The sequence below is a fragment of the Dermacentor albipictus genome, chromosome 8 (genome assembly GCF_038994185.2).
Source record: "Dermacentor albipictus isolate Rhodes 1998 colony chromosome 8, USDA_Dalb.pri_finalv2, whole genome shotgun sequence".
NCBI classification, from domain to species: Eukaryota; Metazoa; Arthropoda; class Arachnida; order Ixodida; family Ixodidae; genus Dermacentor; species Dermacentor albipictus.
This window is the reverse complement of record NC_091828.1, coordinates 40,479,957-40,501,222: the sequence shown is the minus strand read 5'-3', so window position 1 is coordinate 40,501,222 and position 21,266 is coordinate 40,479,957. Positions and strand designations below refer to the sequence as shown.

Genomic DNA, 21,266 nt, shown 5'->3' with positions numbered 1-21,266 from the left:
GTGAAAGCTGGTTTTTTATCCGCAAGGCAGATAATGAGCCGTATATTGCGAATGCATCCTCCATATCGCCCTCGTATACTTGAATAGTGGAGATATTATACAGTAGAAATCTCGTTAGCTGGAACATTAACGGAGTGGAAAAGTATCTTCTGAATAACAAAAATACAGGTGTGCAGATGCGACGCATTATATGACATACAAAATGTAAACACTCATAATAAGGTCAGCATAAAGAATCGAGTGTTGCAACTAGTTCCTCCCGTGGTATGTGTTCAGTTGACGGCGGCAGGGTAGACTGCACTTCGCTACTTTCAAGTTCGGAAAGGCCCCGGCGACGTTTCAAAACAAGAACGTAGCTCGTATCTGCTACATTCGGTGACAGAACAACACTCGGTCGTGCAGAGATAGTGCGAAAAAATCGAATGGTGCACTGTAAGGCATCCGATATTTTGGTAGTCGTTGTCGTGGTCTATTGCAAGAGTGGCGGGGCCCCAAAGTGTCGATACTTGTACACGCTGCCCAATAAGTATCTACAGAACTTTTGCTCTGCTCTTGCCTTTGCCGCCGCTTATTAAGTATGGCTTGCTGAATGGATGAAAAGTGTCACAGAATATATACTTCAGAACCGGCCCCTTTCTACAGAAACGCGTTAGAACTTCGTTTCCTTGTTCTGTTCAATAAGAGTGCCAAGAATTTTGGCCCCGATTAACAAAAGTCTTTTTTTTTACATTACCAAAATAGAAAACCAAGCAATTTAGTGGTTGGTGTTCTCTTAAGGCGAGATCCGTTTACCGATATTTTTCTGCACTTTGCTTTAAGTTCCTTATGTGTGGCACTCGCGCTGTTTTTTTTTCTTATTCGCACCTGTAAGTCTTTTTTTGCCGAAGCTATCCCGAAACAAATTATATGACAACAAGACGACTCTAACATTACGCAGATTTTCACGTACTTTTCGTAATTACGTAGTTCACAGTGAAATTGAAATATATTCAAATACCCGTCTGCCATGCGGCGGTACTTGCACACGTCACTAAAGAATAATACATCCCTCCACAGTCAAAATATGTATTTGTTGTCTTTGTCCTTGAATAATAATAATAATAATAATAATAATAATAATAATAATAATAATAATAATAATAATAATAATAATAATAATAATATGCAAATGTGTTTAATAACGTGCCCAGGAACAACCTCGAAGGTCTCGGAGCTGGCGCACTCGGCAGAAAATTCCACAGGAAGAACAATGCTAGCACGCACGCACGCACGCACGCACGCACACACACACACACACACACACACACACACACACACACAAGCGTGCACGCGCGCACAAGCAGACACACACACACGCACGCACACACACGCACACGCACAAGCATACACGCACACACACACGCACACACACGCACGCAAGCACGCTGGAATACAGATTTTAACGGAGCATAAAATGTGTGCATGAAGAGAATGCAAAGCAAAAGTGGAGAAATAGAAGAAAGGATTACAGAATGAAGGAACCTACAACAGATATGAGAGTTATTGTTCAGTTATTGAAATACCTCTGAAAATCCTTTAAGGAAAATATTAAAATTAGGCATGAACATATCCAAGCACTCTGAGAAGGCTTTATATGTCGCCAATACTCTAAATACTAAATAGAGCGTCACAAAAATTTGAAGGCTGAAAGGCGCGCTGAATTTCCGCGTGCCTTTCTGCGGAATGTAAAAGCGCACATTAGGAAGCAAGTGCGTGCAGCAGATTTTTTCAGGTAATAATTTGTGAAGAAAAAGAACATGCGATTGGCTGCGTTTACAGGTGACGGTAGGCAACCTGAGTGTCTGTGTTAGCTCTATGGAAATAGAACGCTTTTGACGGAATCGATGTTTAAATATATATGTAATTTTGTTTTGCACATCTTCGAGAAGTTCACAATTTGAGCTACAAGTGCTGTGCCCAACCATGAAGGCGTGCTCAAGAACTGGAAGGCATTCGTTCTTACATAAAGCTACAAATGGCCCGGGTTGTTTGAACTCTTTCATCCCTCGACATACTGCGCCGAGCGTTTGAAGTGCACGCTGCTTCGTCTGTTCAGCGTGGGGCGAGAAACTGAGAGAGCTACCGAAGTAAACTCCAAGGTCCTTCGTTCCCTGAGCTCTTGCCAGGAGAACATCTTCATCCTTCTGGGGAAATAAAGACCGGTTATTCTTCCGCGTAAAGCGAACAACTTTCGTTTTTGATGCATTTATGAGCAGCTTCTTTTCAACGCACTTTGACGCAGGATTCGCGATGTCCTACTGAAGAGCGGCGCCATCACTAACGTTTTTCCCCGATTTGAAAAGTTTCGCATCGTCAGCATATAACAACATCGAGGAGTTTTGAATGACTGTTGAAACATCATTAATAAACAGCGAGAAAAGAAGAGGGCCCAATACAGACCATTGAGGAACTGCACTTGTAAACGCATAAAATTTGGATGACTAAGCATATACGCTGACGTAGCAGCACCGGTCGCGTGCGCAGCTTCTTATGAGCGCTGTGAAAGAGTGATGCAGATCACGTAGTGTCAGCTTTTGAAGTGCTATTTTGTGGCATACGACATCAAACAACTTACTTTGGTCAAAATAAATGACATCCAGCTGACCTTTCTTATACACACTGCTTGGAAGGCATGTATCATGAGGCTAACGAGGTTGGTAGTTGTGTAACGTCCCGATATGAATCCATGCTGCTGAGGAATGATATTATTTTGAATAGAGTATGAAATTATTGAGTGCAAAGCTGTCTGAAATAATTTAGATGCTGCCCATAGGAGACAAATGCGCCTGTAGTCACTCGCAGAAGTTCTTACCCGTGACTTAAAGACGGGAACGACCCGCGGTATTTTACAAGCATTTGGGAATTTGTTTGTCTTTAAAGCAGAATTAGATAGACAGGTAAGCACTGGAACAAGCAAGTACCCGTACGTCTTAATCAAAGCAGGTAGAATGTCATCAGGACTACATAAAAAAGGCGGTTTTAGGCGTCTGATGTCCTTAAAGGCAAGTTCCGAGACCGATAAACTGGAATCCTGGGAAGGGTGATTGGAAAGCTGACTAACACCATCACTGTAGCCTTCACCGTGCACAGACCCGAAATGTGTATAATAATAATAACAATAATAATATTATATATATATATATATATATATATATATATATATATATATATATATAGACCCGAAATGTGTATAATAATAATAACAATAATAATATTATATATATATAAATATATATATATATATATATATATATATAAAATGGAAGGGCTGGTGAATTTTTTTGAAATAGCAATTAAGAAACCATAACGAATATGAAGGGAAAGTGGCGGAAAGAGCAACTGGCCATAGTTGGTATATGATCCCTTCTTTATCGTTTTGCGCTTGAGATGGTCTCACCAATCGAGTAACCACGGCGCCATTTTCCCATCCACTTTCTTGGTTATTTATGTGTCCTAGTAGACACAGGGTTTGAGGGTTCCTGGGTTCTACTAGGAGTCATAAATACGCAAGAAAGTGGGTGGCAAAACGGCGCCTCGGTAGCTCAATTGGTAGAGCATCGCACGCGATATGCGAAGGTTGTGGGTTCGGTTCCCACCTGCAGCAAGTTGTTTTTTCATCCACTTTAATTTCCATTAATTTATCGTTTCTATATTTCATTTATTAAGCACGAATAATTTCCGCTATGTTGTCCTTGGTGTCAGTGTTTGTTGGCTTCTTACGATATGACTAATAAAACTCGGGCCCCCTCGGTTAACCCCTTCCTTCTCATATATATATATATATATATATATATATATATATATATATATATATATATATATATGGTATTACACACCTAATAACCGCGGTAGCTCACTTTGCAAGATCATTGCACGCGCAATGCGAAGACATGGTTTCGTACTCCACCTGCAGCCAGGTGTTTTGCTTTTTCGCCGACTTTCATTTCCTATTTTCCATCACACACACGAAACAAAAAACGAAACATGAAAGCCTGGCACGAAGTGAAAATACCAATGTGAACAGTGCGCATTCTACCAACAAAGCAGTTGAGCGGCATTCTCTGCTTCTGAATTTGAGGATCTTTATACGTGATATCTGTATAATTTTTTTACACAAACATTTAGAAATTATGTATAAGAGTCCTTACAGATTTAAATTCGCGCGCACATATTCAAGAATAAGTCAATGAATAAGTAAACGCAAGTGGTAATTAACGGGCAGGCTGCCTCAAGTTAGATTACCGCCACTTTGAAACGTGTCTGGTGGGGGAAAAATATTTACTTTTCGTTGAGCTGTGACAGGATGGGTGATTTGCATCCAGCCTGGAGATGTGCGTATGTCGTCTGTTTTCTATACGCCTTTTGTGAGAGGGGGCCGAGAAAGCGAAACGGCTTGAGGATTACGGCTTCTGACGCCTGTTGATAGGGAGAGCAGCTTTGCGGAATGCAATGAGTTCTTCAAAATTGGAAGCCCTCGAAGCGAGAACCAGAACGAAGAGAACGCTGTAGAATCGCAGTGGTGCCCCAAGAGAAAAGCACTGCACGTAGCAGCTTGGACGCGTGCTGAGTAACTTTGCGGCATTGCTATGCTTGCACAAAAAGTAATAAACTCAAATTTAAGAAATCCTTTTCGTTGAAAGGCAACGCCTGTTAATTATACATTTTTAAATATCAATTTTTGTGAAAGTAGCTAGATATCGAAACAATGGAAAACCTTCTAATCACATATCAGGAGTAATTACACGATACAAATGTCAACCAAAACTTTACACAATGGACATATTATGGCAATTTATTGGGGAGTGACATGGGGAAAATGTAACAAGCTTAGATTGGAAGCATGTTCTTGAACGGTGCTTGGATTACTGCAACAACGTTTTTCCCTGTGTGCATATTAGACGGGATAAGCTGATTCAAAGTTTAAGAAGGTTTGCGCTTGGTCCAGCAAACGTTAAAGCATGCACAATTATTGTAAGGGATAGCGTTACGCTTTTTACTTTGTTTTCTTTTCTGAATAGGTCGACTTCAAAAATAAATTGCTATGGATAGTAAAAGTTAAATAAATACATTTGCAGAACCGTGGCATTCGTTCTTGTCGTTGAAAGTATTGTGCTCACATAGCTGGTGTTTTGGATGTAAGTGCGCTTTCAAACTTGTTGATAGCTTCTGGTGACATAAGAACATAAGAAAAATTATCTCAAATGGTAAAACAAATGCTGTTTTGCAACGTTGTCGAGGGGGCTGTATACTAGCCACAAAAGGGGCTCCTGTTTGACGCATTGTAGGTAAGAGTACCTTTCAATTTGTTTCCCATAATATAACTAGCCACAGAACGAAAGAAGAGCGTTATGTCGTCTTCTCGCCTTAACCTAATTATTAACCTATGTTTTGCTAGTTGAATTCAAATGATTCACAAAAGCATATTGATATGCGTTACGAGTACTTTTTCGTGCATTGAATATAACCAAGTATTTTGCCTCGGTTGCCTGAGTGCTGGCTATACTGGCGAGTGTTTCAGCAAGAAGGCTGTGACAGTGCTTTATTCGAGACGGGGATCCGTCCTACACAAGAAATATAAATCCGGTTTTCACCTAAGGCTGGGAAGCCTCAATACAAACGGTAAGCAGGAAGTTTGCGCGAAAAACTCTGAAAGTGTTTCAGCCGTCGTACCTCTGCACAGCTATAACCTTAACTCTGTACAACTTTCTACGTCTTAGTAGCTTGGACGACCGGTGCTCTTTGAAGTAGAGACCCCGCGACTTTGGCCGAAAAAGTCTAGTACGCACATGACCACGAAAGCGCTCGGGCGCTTAAGGACACCACGATACTACAGTACGCGAGTGAAGATTCATCTGTGCATGTGCGTGTACCGACTCTCTTTCCCTTCTTATTTTGTCCTTTCCTATTTGTCATTTCCAAGCTGCTGCCTTACCGATTCGCTACTGTCCAGTCTTTCGTTCTATTCTTCTTGCAAAATCTCTCTAACATGTATTTGAAAATTGAGGAAGAAAAGTGAAGTACTTGGCGACATTATTAATAGTGTCGTAGTTTATTATTACGTTTGAAATTGGGCAATTGAATGACATCAGTTTTTAATACAAAATGATTTCAATGACTTAAATAAACGATGTGATGATGCACACATAGTTACGCCATCCGTCCATCGCATATGCACCCAATGCTGGGAAGTATCGAGGATACATGTTTCTTAGATACCACCTTAGATACTATTTGGCTATCTTGTATGTACATCGTTATACGTCGGGCAAGACGTTTATCGGTATCTGTATTTCCTATACTTGAAAGAATGTATAGTATATCTCTAGATACAAAATTCTGGCTATCGCAACATCACCGTGCGCAACTGTAAACATTGGCTGAAATCTACTTCTGCAGCTCTTGCTGCTGCCACTAAGCGACCTAAATAACACTAAAGGCAGCGCCATTGTTTTCTCTTTCCTCCAGAGCCCTCCAGCGAGGGCAGGCGAGGTGGTCTGCGCGTCCCTATTCGTGGAGCTGAGTCACATGGTGCCGCTCACGCCGCCTCTACGAAAAGAAGTGTGCGAACTTTTTCGCGATGCCGACCTTTTATTATCATGATTTTTTTTTGCGTTTAGTTGCATTGGTGCCATGACACTTGCTCATAGCCACCGTACTGTGCTGCGGACGCCAATGCGTGCGGCGTCCTCCGCGCGAATTCTGACTCCGCTACGGTGTCATTATCGAAGTTTCTCTTGCGTGGTGCTTTATTACGAAGTCCGATGAATGCAAGAATGGGGTCGCCTTGCGTCTAGTGGCATTCACACATCAGCGATTTGAAGGACATCGTGGATGTAGGTTTTACTGTTGTGTAACAAAGCGTGGATCGCGCTGTTTCCGGGAGACTTGTGCATGAGGCTGCTATTTTATGTACGTTATTATCGCTGGCAAGCACCAAAAGCAATCTTTTGGACTATGTTACATGCGTAAACGGTAAAACGTTCAGGTACAAGGTAACACAGCGGTATTTGCGCCATAGTGCAGAGGCTTCATATAAGAGTTGTTGTAGTTAGATGGCGACCCGCGGGCTGGTCGGCAAGCAGAGAAGCCTCTCCCATCAAATACAAAAGCAACAAGCGAGAACTGCTGACAGCGTAGCGTACAAATAACCCTCACGGTGATCAGCTGAAGCAACCCCAATAAAGTGATGCGGAATGCAAATATTCGATCAGGAAAGATAAAATTTTGGGATACTAACAGACATTTCGTTCAAATGAAGCACGGTTGGTCGGAGTTAAGAAATTTCCAAGGAAACATTTTTGTGCATACGTGCTTGCAGCTACTTTATATAGCTCTACAATATGAAATTTGAAATCGTATCAATGTATATTAAGAAACAAATGGACAGTATCTTATCGGATACAGTAATCGCAGTAGTATCTCGTATCTGTATCGTAAGTACTTGTTGCCCGAGTATCTTGCATCGTATCATCATACTAATGCAAAGTATCTTTGTCCAGCCTTGTACACTAGTGACATTTTCATCGTACGAAAACATAGACGCTCTTTGTGTCATATTATTTCTGGGCAAAATTAACGGCTATAACTCCAAAAAAGCAATAATAATATTTGGGGTTTTACGTGCCAAAACCACTTTCTGATTTTGACCACCTGGGGTTCTTTAACGTGCACCTAAATCTAAGCACACGGGTGTTTTCGCATTTCGCCCCCATCGAAATGCGGCCGCCGTGGCCGGGATTCGTTCCCGCGACCTCGTGCCCAGCAGCCCAACACCATAACCACTGAGCAACCACGGCGGGTAAAAAAAAAAGCACTAGCTTGTGTGTCGGTGTATGTGTGTGTTTTGCTTCTGCTTAGTTTTGAGTTATGGTCGAGCTGCTGATGAATTCCTTTGTTTCTCACGCGAAACAGAGTAGCCGGTAACCCACGTCTTGGTGCGAAATTGTAGATATTTGAATGAGTGAATGAATGAACGAATCGTGTGTACTGTACGCCCATTATTCTCATCATGGCCGAGCCATTGGAGGTCCAACTGTAAAGCGCCGTTACGCAATATCGTCCTCCACGCTTGCGCTCGACGATGCCTTCAACCCCACGCAACGTAGCTTCCGCCAGAGAAAGTTCCCGCGCCGAGTCGGTACGTGCCTCGGTTTTCGTGGTGACCGCACGGCTTGTATGTCTTGTTCCGGTTGTGTATCCCTTCCGGCAAGCTCGCGTGCGGCGCCCACTACGACCTCACACGCGCCGCAAACTCGAGGAAACGATTTACCGTGGTGGCCTGATAAAAAGCGGTGGCGCACTCCGAGCGAGAAAAGCGCGAGAGAGAATGCCCGTGAAGGGAACGGAGAGAAATAAACAGTCAAGAAGAGAAAACGGTTGCCGTCGCTGTGGAAGGAACCGGGTCATGGATGTCAAGGCGTTATAATATCAGGCCTGTTACCAACCTGCCCACAATTAATAAGTGTTATCAATGAATGATTCCTTACCGTGATGATACGACGTGTTTATGAGTAAAAGATGCAGTCTGTTGCTAATTGATCACGTAAGATTGTGAACGTGAATACTAAGCATGACTGCTTCGTTTGATTATAACGCGCAAGTAATTTTCGCCTTGCGCTTTGTACTTTTCTTTTTCGCTTTATTTATTCGCTTGAACACGAAAACGCGTCTTCATCGATGTTTTTTTACATGGGTGGTTGATATTACATGAGTAATACTGTGCTCCAGCTTTATGTTGTACCTTCATGTTTCGTTGGCGATTCAGCCACTCTCAAGCAACCTATCTGCAACTACTCGTATTTGACCGTTTCCTGTCAGTATTGAGCTAAAAAAGAAAAAAAAAGAAAAAAAGAGAGGGAATGCAACTGCATATGAGCAATGCCCTTAAATCCTGCTGGTAAACGCATCTGGACGTGCGGAATATTTGATTTTCATAGCCCTATTTTATGTTGGCTTTTGTAAAACTTATAGTTCCCCTCCCCCTTTCATAGTAGCTCTTTTGTGGCGCGGTTGTACCTTACATTCAAATAAAATTCCTTGCGCGGATATGTTTTAACCCGTCTATTTGTCGTACAGACATGTGTAGTGCGGGGCATTTCTAGAGTCTGTTACGTTTAGAGGGGCGTAAACCTAGTCGAACTGATTTATGCTGCCTTAACAAATATTGCTTATGTGGACAGGGACACCGAAATTAATAGGGCGGCGATAATTGTCCTTATTTTCTGTTGCCCTTCCATTCCCGATGTTTTTCTTAGAGACTTAGATGTGCTCTCCAATCTCCAACGTAACACACACAGTTTAATTCTCCGACATGTCTGCTCTCCGCAAATTGGCCTACAAAGATTGATCTTACCTTGTGATATTCTGGGTAGGCATGGACACTTTTTAATATTTAGTTCGCAATTTTGATCAAATACGTGACATTCCACTTACAAGCGGGCTACCTCAAGTTGCGTACACGGATGTCCACGTCGCCCTTGTTTTCAAGTTTACCTTAGAAGCTAGCAAATGTGTGCGCATTCCGAAAATGACCACATGACTGCGCTCCCATCCGCATCGGAAAGCAGCGCCCTCCAACGAGCCCCTTCTGAGTGAATAAAGAAAAAAAAAAGACCGCTCAAGCCCTCCGTACAGATGGTTAACCAGCGAAGGTGAAACGTTCGGCCCCCGTTAATCTTGACGGTTCATTAAACGACGGCTTGGTAGGTTGCTGTATCCTCGGTAGGCAGGTACTGCTTGCGCTCGGCTGCCCAAACTTGTTCTTGTGCCCAGGATGCAGCATCAGCACAGCGTAGACAAGCTCATTACCTGTTCTCGCGGCGTTGCTGATCGAAAGCTGTCTGCTCCTCGTGAGTACATAATCATTTCGGAGTTGGAGAGAAATTGCAGCGCACCAGCTGGGCTGCGACAGAGAGCAACGACGTCACCACTGGCGCAGCCAATCGTGCGCCTCTCTTTCGCTTTGTTTTTTCGTTTTCGTGCATTCGCATGGGGTTGCGCCGGAGGAGTTTTCGGAGTACAGGCGACAGATGGACGGATGGACGAATCGGCTAGCTATGTACAGCTTCGCTGTCAAACATTGCCATTGAGCTAGTGCCTTGTCTGCCACGCCTGGAAACAAGCTGTCATAGCTGTTGTCGTAGCGTAGAAAAAGTGCACGGCTGGTTATTTTTTTTTGTCACGAAACCTATCACCACGTATGTCTGCTGACAACGTGAATGAAAATGTTTAAAGGTGCGTTTTGTTTCGTCCTGGTCGCCAAGTCTTTCTCTAATGAGCAGAAGGTAAAAACGATCCTTTCATTAGGAGCTGAATGACAAGAAGGCGGAAAATATGTATCAACAATGGAAGTGTAGGGGTAGAGAGAATGCGTCCACTAACATCAGAAATGATGAAAACCTGAGACCAATCGGCAGCTTCAAGGAACATTGGCGTAGGACCCCACCTTTAAGTCTAAGACTACGCACGTACGTTCTAGCATTTATGGGCTGAAACACTCATGCTAGCGTGCATACGTGGCCGCCCACGTACCACTTTCCATGTCATCAGTTTGGACGATTCTAAACCACGGCCTTTCACCCGTACCACCTAAACCAGAACCAATGCTTGGAATATAGGAACCTGTACAACGGCCTAGATTTCCCGAATTCACAAAAGCCGATGAGTTAGCGGACTTTTTGAGCAACATCACGTGCACATACTAAGACATTTTTTACAAGCACGCCCAGGTAAATTTGCGTAGCGCACGCCATTGTAGTGACTACGATGCACAGTGGGCAAAGCGCAATTGGCACTAGTACCACCGTCATCATCATCATCATCATCATCATCATCATCATCAGCTGGGTTACGCCCACTGCAGGGCAAAGGCCTTTCCCATACTTCTCCAACAATCCCGGTCATGTACTAATTGTGGCCATGTTGTCCCTGCAAACTTCTTAATCTCATCCGCCCACCTAACTTTCTGCCACCCCCTGCTACGGTTCCCTTCCCTTGGAATCCAGTCCGTAACCCTTAATGACCATCGGTTATCTTCCCTCCTCATCACATGTCCTGCCCTTGCCCATTTCTTTTTCTTCATTTCAACTAAGATGTCATTGCCTCACGTTTTTTTCCCTCACCCAATCTGCTCTTTTCTTATCCCTTGACGTTACACCAATCATTCTTCTTTCCATAGCTCATTGCGTCGTCCTCAATTTAAGTAGAACCCTTTTCATAAGCCTCCAGTTTTCTGCCCCGCAGGTGAGTACTGGTAAGGCACAGCTATTATACACTTTTCTCTTGAGGGATAATGGCGACCTGCTGTTCATGATCTGAGAATGCCTGCCAAACGCACCCCAGCCCATTCTTATTCTTCTGAATTATTTGCGTCTCATTTTCCGGATCCGCCGTCACTACCTGCCCTAAGTAGATGTATTACTTTACCACTTCCAGTGCCTCGCTACCTATCCTAAACTGCTGTTTTCTTCCGAGACTGGTAAACATTACTTTAGTTTTCTGCAGATTAATTTTTAGACCCACTGCTCTGCTTTGCCTCTCCAGGTCAGTGAGCATGCATTGCGATTGGTCCCCTGAGTTACTAAGCCAGGCAATATCATCAGTGAACCGCAAGATACTAAGGTATTCTCCATTAACTTTTATCCCCAGTTATTCCCAATCCTGGCCTCTGAATACCTCCTGTAAACACGCTGTCAATAGTATTGGAGAGATCGTATCTCCCTGCCTCACGCCTTTCTTTATTGGGGTTTTGGTTGCTCTCTTTAAGGAGGACTACAGTGGCTGTGGAGCCGCTATAGATATCTTTCAGTATTTTTACATACTGCTCGTCTACACCCTGATTCCGTAATGCCTTCATGACTGCTGAGGTTTCGACAGAATCAAACGCTTTCTCGTAATCAATGAAAGCTATATATAGGGGTTGGTTATATTCTGCACATTTCTCTATAACCTGATTGATAGTGTGAATATGGTCTATTGTTGAGTAGCCTTTACGGAATCCTGCCTGGTCCTTTGGTTGACGGAAGTCTAAGGTGTCCCTGATTCTATTTGCAATTACCTTAGTAAATACTTTGTACACAACTGACAGTAACCTGATCGGTCTATAATTTTTCAAGTCTTTGGCGTCCCCTTTCTTATGGATTAGGATTATGTTAGCGGTTTTCCAAGATTCCGGTACGCTCGAGGTCATGAGGCATTGCGTATACAAAGTAGCCAGTCTCTCTAGAACAATGTGCCCACTATACTTCAACAAATCTGTTGTTACCTGATTCTCCCCAGCTGCCTTACCCATTTGCATAGCTCCCAAGGCTTTCTTTAGTTCTTCCGGCGTTACCTGTGGGATTTCGAAATCATCTAGACTATTCTCTCTACCATTATCGCTGTGGGTGCCACTGGCACTCTATAAATCTCTATAGAACTCCTCAGCCACTTGCGCTATCTCATCCATATTAGTAATGATACGGCCGGCTTTGCCTCTTAACGCATACATCTGATTCTTGGCAATTCCTAGTTTCTTCTTCACTGCTTTTAGGCTTCCTCCGTTCATTAGAGCATGTTCAATTCTATCAATGTTATACTTCCTTATGTCAGCTGTCTTACGCTTGTTGATTACCTTCGAAAGTTCTGCCACTTCAAATCTAGCTGTAGGGTTAGAGGCTTTCATACATTGGCGTTTTTTGATCAGATCTTTCGTCTCCTGCGATAGCTTACTGGTATCCTGTCTAACGGAGTTACCACCGACTCCTATTGCGCACTCCTTAATGATGCCCACAAGGACTGTCGTTCATTGCTTCAACACTAAGGTGCTCTTCCCGAGTTAAAGGCGAATATTTGTGCTATAGCTTGGTCTGGAATTCCCCTATTTTCCCTCTCACAGCTAACTCATTGATCGGCTTCTTATGTACCAGTTTCTTGCGTTCCCTCCTCAGGTCTAGTCTAATTCGAGTTCTTCCCATCCTATGGTCACTGCAGCGCACCTTGCTGAGCACGTCCACATCTTGTATGATGCCAGGGTTAGCGCAGAGTATGAAGTCTATTTCATTTCTAGGCTCGCCGTTCGGGCTCCTCCACGTCCAGTTTCGTCTATCCCGCTTGCGGAACAGGGTATTCATTATCAGCATATTATTCTGTTCCGCAAGCTCTACTAATAACTCTCCCCTCTTATTCCTAGTGCCTATGCCATATTCCCCCACTGCCTTGTCTCCGGCCTGCTTCTTGGCTGCCTTGGCATTGAAGTCGCCCATCAGTATGGTGTATTTTGTTTTCACTCTACCCATCGCCGATTCCACGTTTTCATAGAAGCTTTCGACTTTCTGGTCATCATGACTGGATGTAGGGGCGTAGACCTGTACAACCTTCATTTTGTACCTCTTATTAAGTTTCACAACAAGTTCTGCCACACTCTCCTTAATGCTATAGAGTTCCTGTATGCTACCAGCTATATTCTTATTAATCAGGAATCTGACTACTAGCTCTCGTCTCTCCACTAAGCCCCGGTAGCACAGGAGGTGCCCACGTTTTAGCACTGTATATGCTTCTTTTGGCCTCCTAACACTAGTACCACTAGTGCCACATTTAGCACTAGTACCAGTTGTCTTTCAATGTGGGGCGCGTAATCTACACCGGTGCTATAATCAGTATCATCTTCTTCGATCACACACCGACTGGACCGCGTTACGTGGACGAAATCCTTGAAGTAGTGGATGAGTTTCTCAACAAAGCCCTGATGTCACATCTTCCACTTTTGTGGTATGAGCAAAATGAAGCACAAGCACACAGCAGCAGCATAGCACGAAACTGGCTAGATGCGACTTGTCATGCGTAATAGATTGGAAGGCACGGGCCTGTAAATTCGCCGCCTAGGTCACCTGACCACTTACACTCGATTTCTTTCTGTGGGGTTATGTGAAAGGTCATGTTTGCATGATCGAGGTGGACATCATATTAGCCCAAGACAAAGATAACGGATGTCTGCCGTGGAATTTGAGCGTGATTCATCATGAAAGCCTCTGAAGATGTAATAAATAGGACTCAGTACTGCATAGCCGCTGAAGGCGACCTATTCGAACAGGTCCTCTAGGCAACAGCTGACTTTCAACGGCGCTTACGAATTCACGCATAATAAGGGCACACGATCTATATCTTTTTGTTTGCTTTTAGGGCAGGCATCCCGATTGCCGATTCGGCTCACTTAAAAGTGGTTGTTTACTTTCTTGAACGCATCACTTTTGCCTTTTCTCAACACGTGTTTCACTTTCCGGTTCCCGGTCACTGCGCGGTGAGAAACACCAGCGCTACTCACCAGTGACAGCCATTTATTGAAGAAAAACCGCACATAGGCCGGGTGTGTCATGCATAAGTAGACCCAACTTTAAAAACAGGGAGACATAACATAGATGTATGGGATCAGCAAGATATTGTTTGTAGTCATCTTGAGGTACGGAAACAATCTTTGAAGGACGATTATTTCACCAGTTATTTACATTTGAACATTCAAGATTTTTAATGTTAGTGTTTGGGCTTAAGTTCTTTCGGGAAAGTTGTAGAGCGTGCTAAGAAGCAGTTAGAGGAGAACTTTCATAACGATAATTTTTTGGATGTTTTCGTTTTTTTTCTGGCTATGAAGAAAGTCAGTGAACTATGTAAAGCAATTACGTCGATGCATGCTGGCGCGTCTGGATTGTTTCACTTTAAAGTCAGTTTCCAATGAGGGAAGCTCGCATGCCTGTCTGAAGCCGATGAGTGCGTTTGCAGTCGTGTTCGTTGGTGTCCTGTCGCTTATCATTTAGGACAATGGCGGATTCAGATCTTCCAAAGGAAGGTGGAGAATTGTGCTACGTGGCTGATTAGCACGCTGAAAAGTTATGCAGATCCGCCGCAATCGCTTATATTAAGTGTAAAGCGAACCTTCTGTGAACCGGATAAGTAAGTGTTATAAATCTGTTCAGCTTCGGCACCGCGTTTTTCAGCATGGCGATTACGTGACTCCTAGAGGAGAAGACGCGGGGACACCTGCAACGCGATATCACGGGACCATCGGTATCGAAGATTGCCTTGCCTCAGTGACCAGCCTACATTCATTACGCAATCTCTGGGAAAGCCGGTTTCGCCCAAGCAGTCTCATGAATCGCGGCCCAATTTACGTTCTTATAATACAATACGTGGATGTTTTTGCAAGGAGTAGTTGAGTACTAGTGACAGGATTTAACTGAGGATTGCCTTTGTCATCGGGCAAGTGCTTGAATGCCCCAGGGGAGTCTCTAATCACGTCCGGCATTAACCTCAATTTCTCTATTATTAAGGCTCTGTTCGCGAGAATATTGACGCCTTAGAGATTCTCGAGCACTAATTTATCGCTTCAGCTTGACTTAGTATTTCCCTTTAGTGCCCCTTTAGTGGACTGTGCTAGGCTGTAGCTGAGACGATCTTTGTGCACTTGAGTGTATGTATCGTGGTCTTGATATTTACTTTGTCTCTTGCTTTCTTATTTTTCTTGAATAAGCAATTCAGGATTTTCGAATAGGCTGCTCACACGTATTCCACCTTTCCAAGCTGCTACAACTCAATAAAAAATGACGGTCACCTAAGTATCCTTACGTGTTTTGAATGCGAAAGCATTATGACTTCTATAAAAAATTGATTATGTTCATGATACGTAATGTCATACATAGATTAAGGTCATACATTGTCACGTGTCCTTCGTAATTTTACCTAAATCCCCCTTACTGCACCTTGCTCTAATTTGTACCAATCTTAATCTACCGTCATCCGCTTTAATTCAGTTTAATTCACCTTCGTCGACTTTATACCATCATTATTTCGTTTTACTCCACCTTAAGTCCCCTTACTCTAACCTGTTCTAACTTGCAAGAGGCTGATGATGAATTTTGTTAGCTCTCATTGCGGACAACTGCCGCTTTCTGCGTCATGGGACATATAGTGCCTTCGCATTAAAGAAAATAGCAGAACTGTCGACATATTAATGTGTATAAATGAGACCAGTACGTTGTCAGAGTGCCTCATCTAAATGCGTAAATGCAAGTACATGGCAGCGCTTTAAAGTCAACTACCGTGCGTTGACATATCCCAATGTGCAGACTGCCCATTCACTCCCGCTTCCTCTGAGCAGTGCATTACGTTTACCATTGTGAAAGCAGTTATGCGGATACACGAGGTGCATTACGGCCGTGTTGTCCCTGCACCGATGGCGCATGCATGGCCCGCCAGTAGAGGGCTATACTCGGGAACAACTCTCCGTGGCTATGACGAGAGAGATACAGAAGCACATCGCGCTGAAGTGAGAGCGCTTCCGAAAAAGAGTCCCGCGACATAAGTTTAGGCCGGGGAAGCCAAAACATGAACTCTTTATCAGCAACAGTTTCATAAGACCGAACGAACCACTGAGTGTAAAGGTTCTGTTATTTTTCGGCTGTTCCCTTCCACGTCCCGGCAAAACGCGAGACCGGCGCACGTGGAAGCTGCGACGATTACCAGCGTGTGTTCCGAGCAACTAAAATCACTCTTAAACGCTGCCGGACTATTTGGCGCGGTGACACGAATCCAGCAGCCACATGGTCGTATAGCTTTCCTTTCATAGCGCTCAGAAAGTGGTCCGCGAGTATACGTGCCTGTTAAGAACTGTACGTTTGGCTACAAAAACGACGGAGCTAAGAGGATGCACCCATTGGATGCACCGTCACGCTGCGCACTATTCGTTTTTCAGCGGAGTCGGTACGGTGTTCTACCAATTCTGCTGCGGGCGGAAGCGTTGTAAAGGCGTGCACTAGCGCTACGGCAGGGCAGCTGTGCGCATACCACACCATACGGGAAGGAAAAAAAAGAAGCAAAAAGAAACTACGAAGGAGCGTTTCTCGACGATGTCGAAATCAAAAAAATTGTGAATAAAGGCATTGTCTTCAATGGGGCTGGTTGGTTCATCATCAGAATAAAAACGGGAACAGAGCAACAGAGGACGACCCAGGACGCAACACCGTCCTGTGCTCTTTACTTGCTCGTCCTGTGTTCCGCTGTTCCTGTTTTTATTCTATGAATAAAAGCGCTCGTCACGTTATAGACAAGCAGTATATTATAGTCGCCTCGCTTTCGTTGCGTACTCTAAGGTGATTTCATCGCGCCTCTTAGGTGGAAAGGTGTCGGGATGAAATTTAGCTTAGAAAAAAAAAATCACCGCAGTTCGGGATACGCTGCGACTGCTTTAAAGAACCCCCTGGAGTGCCTAGAAAAATCAGACTACACTCGATCACGATCGCCTCGAGTTCCACGTGGACCTCGACGCGATAGGGCTGGCGATTCCAATAACGGCGGCTGTGAGCGCAAGTGACACCTGAGAAATCCTATGGGGATGTGCCAGGCAACTCCTGCGGCATCTTCAAAGATCAGAGGGAACAAGCGGCTTTCGGTCTTCCGCGTTTCGGTCTGCTCGCCTCACCGTGGAGACGAATCTCTTCGTTCCGGTTTAATTCCGCGCCGCCTGTTTACGGGACCCTTAAGGCAAATATATGGGCAGTCACCGCGCTCGCGATACCTTCAGCCAGCGGGCGGGAATTTCACGAGCCATCGCGACACCTGGCGCGCTATTCGGGCCTGCCTAATCCTTTGAGCGCCACTTCCGCACACCGGATGTTGTCCGAGGCAACGGCGCGTTGCGTTGCCGCCGCTGCCGGTTCGCGATAGCGCGGACAGTGGTGGACCGGCCGGCCCCGTGGACATCTCAAACACGCACGCGAGCGGGCGCAGCGCGAGTAGCCAAAATCGCTGGCCCGAATCAGGCGGCGGGGATCAACAGAGTCGCCCACGGCGGGCGCCCCGCGTGAAAGGGGCCCCGCGACTGGGGCGTGTCCCACTGGCACGAACTGCGCGCTGTCTTACTTACGCGCGGACCCCTTCCTCGGTCACGCCAAGGCTCTGGGGCCACCCGCTGGCGTCGTTGATTTACGCCGCTTCACGGGAGTACTTGCATGCAGTGGAGTTCAACTTGCCTGAAAGTAAAGCTCGCGATAAACGCGAAGGGTAGGCGGTTTTAAAGAGCAAGCGTACACGCACTTTAAACGGGGCAAAGTTTGTAATGATGCAGGCGGCAGGTGCGGGGAGGACAGATGGTTCACGTTCACTCACTGAAGCTATGGTAGCACCTATACATCTAAAAATTGACAAAAGAGAAACTAGGTTCAAATTTCTTAAACTACCTTAAGGACACCGTTGTGTAGGGTTCCAAATTGTGTTCGACCTGGTGGGGTTTCTCAAAGTACGCCGAAATGTGAGTACGCGAGGGTTTTAAGCGGTACACTACCATCTAAACATGGCTTCTGTGGTCGGTGATCCAACACGCAACCTCGTGATCAACTACCGCATGTCATAGCCACGAGCCACCTAATGCCACCAATTTTTTGTTCGGGTATATTTTGCTCGGTGTCAAGAAGCAAGGCTTAGCCACTCTTGGGCGTATCCAGCATTGCCTGCTACTGCATACGCTCGAATAAAGCAGGAATTCCTCTAGGAGTTCCTTTTCCTCTAAACGTGTCCATACTGCACGGAATTATGTGGAATTAAGCAAGGGTGCACGTAATTCCTCTTTTTATTGCGCAGTAGCCACATTGATTACCCTCTTTCTCAACAGCCGGTAAGGCGCCTCTGTTCGATTCCCTTTCCCAAATCTCCGCCCCTTGTTAATCCTTTCTGCGAACGCGCACAGAGACTGGCGAGAGGCGGTGGTCGAGATGTATATAAGAAACCGTGAGCAGCACTTGAATCCACAGTTCACCACTGCCTCCAATTGCAAAGGAACTAACGCAAGGAAGATGATGAAGAGTACGGTAAGGATCCAAACTAGCATTCCTTTGTATCACCTTCTGTTTCAGTATTCTGCCATTTTTCCCGCCTAAATATAATTATCACTTTAGGAAAGATGCATAACACGTTACGAAATAGTAAACGTAGCTATTCAAGTAAGTGGGAAAGACAAAGCTCTCTAGGCAGGATTTTCTCGTTTGGCTGATGCTTGTAGCGTTTCTGCTTAGACGAGGGCAATTCTTCAATGTAATTATTGGGGCTTTCGCTTTGAACCACTAATTTAGAAAGGCAAGCGAATGGAACCTGGGTTGAATTCAATATTCGGTGTGGCGAGTTTCAGTAGCGAGTCCTTGCTTAATTAACCAACTGGTATAGCTGTTAATGAAGACAGACATACTAAGTGAAGAACAACAACACTGTTTTCTTCGTGAGTTATAAATGTGCATCCAGTTTGCTCCAAAGAACGAGCGTGTACACTGATAGATTTTCACCCACGAAAATTGCACGTAGGCCGCGAGGCTAGCCAGATTGGAGTTCGGGGAGTGTAGCCCGTACTGGAATGTGGCTGGAAATCCAGCCCCGCCGACCACATCCGGCTCAGTAACAGAACTTCATACCTCACAATAATTATTTAAAACTTTTATCGACACTTTTAACTGAAGCCGACAATCTCGCGGTTGGCAGGCCGTTGACTAATGGCTCAACACTTTCTTTATCCAACAGTGTGTATATAATTTTAGCCAACAACCCTTTCGGATGGTTATGTACCGCAATATAAGGATATGTTTGAAATTCTAAACTTGGATCTTGCCTGTAGATATTTAAAAAGGTTTGAAGTAAAAGTCTGAGAGAGATATTTTCAACTTGGGGCAAACAAACGTTCTTAACGCTGCCTAAATCAATTTCTGGTTTGGATAAACGCCTCACTGCCGGGGCAGGCCGCAGGTGTTGTTTGGTGATGAAAACGGGATGTGTTGTTGGGACACTGGATGCTGCTGTCGGCATGTATCAGTGATGAAGGCGGTGAACAACAGCACGGCCGCCTGCTAAGCTCACTCACCTTTCAAATGTATCCGAGTGCAAAATATACCCCTGCAATGCGGAAGCAGTTTGCGGATTAACTTCGCGAACCAGTAGTTAAAACATGTATCTGCTTTGGCTTGACACTCGTGGCTTCAATCCTGCCAAGCACCATTTCAATATCTTCCGCCCGCAGCTTGCCACGCTTCTCTTGGTCCTTCTGGCTGCTTCGGCGGTGAACGCTGGTATTCACTACGGAGGCTACGGCGGAGGTGGCTACGGAGGTGGCTACGGAGGTGGCTATGGAGGCGGCTACGGTGGCGGCCACGGAGGAGGCTACGGCAAGGTGATCGTCCTTCACGGAGGCTATGGAGGCGGCGGCGGATACGGCGGTGGTTATGGCGGTGGCTACGGGGGCCACGGCTGGTGGTGATCACTTCTCGGCGAAAGATGAGGCATGCAGGCCGCCATCACTGCATCCACATCGACGGCAACACACGTGCGCGCTACTTGAATGGAAACCCACAATTTGTAAATAAACTTACCATCTCGAACTTCGGGTGCTGCACTCCTCCAAAAACAACAAACAATAATGGCGTTTTTTGAGACCGCCGCAAAACAGAGCTCCGCGTGAGCTTCTCTTTACATGCTCATTCTACAGTAAGAAAAGGCCCTTGTTGCCTCTAACTAACGTTTAACAAGTGCTTTTCTGATTATCCAGATCTGAAGCATTATTTTCCCCAAGTAACTGACAGCTTTGAGAAAAGCTCTCGTCTGTGACTCCTGATTAATTCTGTCGTCCAGGAGTTTCTTAATGCACACATAAGTATAAGTAAGTGATCGTGCATGTAGTGCGGGGTCTCGACTAGGCATAAAACACGAGACTTCGTTGCACAGCGGCAGAAAGCCATTGCCACTGAGCAACAACTGTAAATGCCGTTGCCTGCCCAACGCCCAATAGGCGATGATATCTCAAGCTGTTCATTGTGCCATTCAAACTGCAATATTTTTAGCAGCAGCCGATTAGTGAACAGGACAAAGAAAGGAGGGATTAAGTCCCGAGGCACTTATGACAATTTAGCAGCCTTCTATAAGTTGGTTCAAAAAGAACGCCAGGAATAGTTTGCATGCTGTGCTGCAAATATTTAGTTCTTGTGTATACGCTGAACCACATTCTCAAACATTAGTTTGGCTTAGTGCTAGAACCAGCGGCTAGATGCAGCGGTAAAGGCGTATTGTGGTGAATACCAAGGTTTTGGTATAATCGGAGGCTTCAAGTGTTGGAGAACTGCGTTTTAAAAAATCTAGAAGGTTAAGAAAATGTAATAGAAAACACAGAAAGCCTATTTGGCGGTATTAGAACAACAGAAAAGGAGTGAGTTAATTTATTTTTTTGTTTA

The 21,266-nt window shown here is 44.8% G+C and overlaps 1 protein-coding gene across 1 annotated transcript; it reads left to right on the top strand.

The window, feature by feature from the left end:
- Positions 1-18,788: 18,788 nt before the first annotated feature.
- On the top strand, positions 18,789-20,469 carry LOC135916314 (uncharacterized). Its single transcript, XM_065449645.1, has 2 exons — positions 18,789-18,869; positions 20,063-20,469. Exons 1-2 carry the CDS (start codon positions 18,855-18,857, stop codon positions 20,297-20,299), a joined length of 252 nt encoding a protein of 83 aa, XP_065305717.1. The 5' UTR covers positions 18,789-18,854; the 3' UTR covers positions 20,300-20,469.
- The last annotated feature ends 797 nt before the right edge of the window (positions 20,470-21,266 follow it).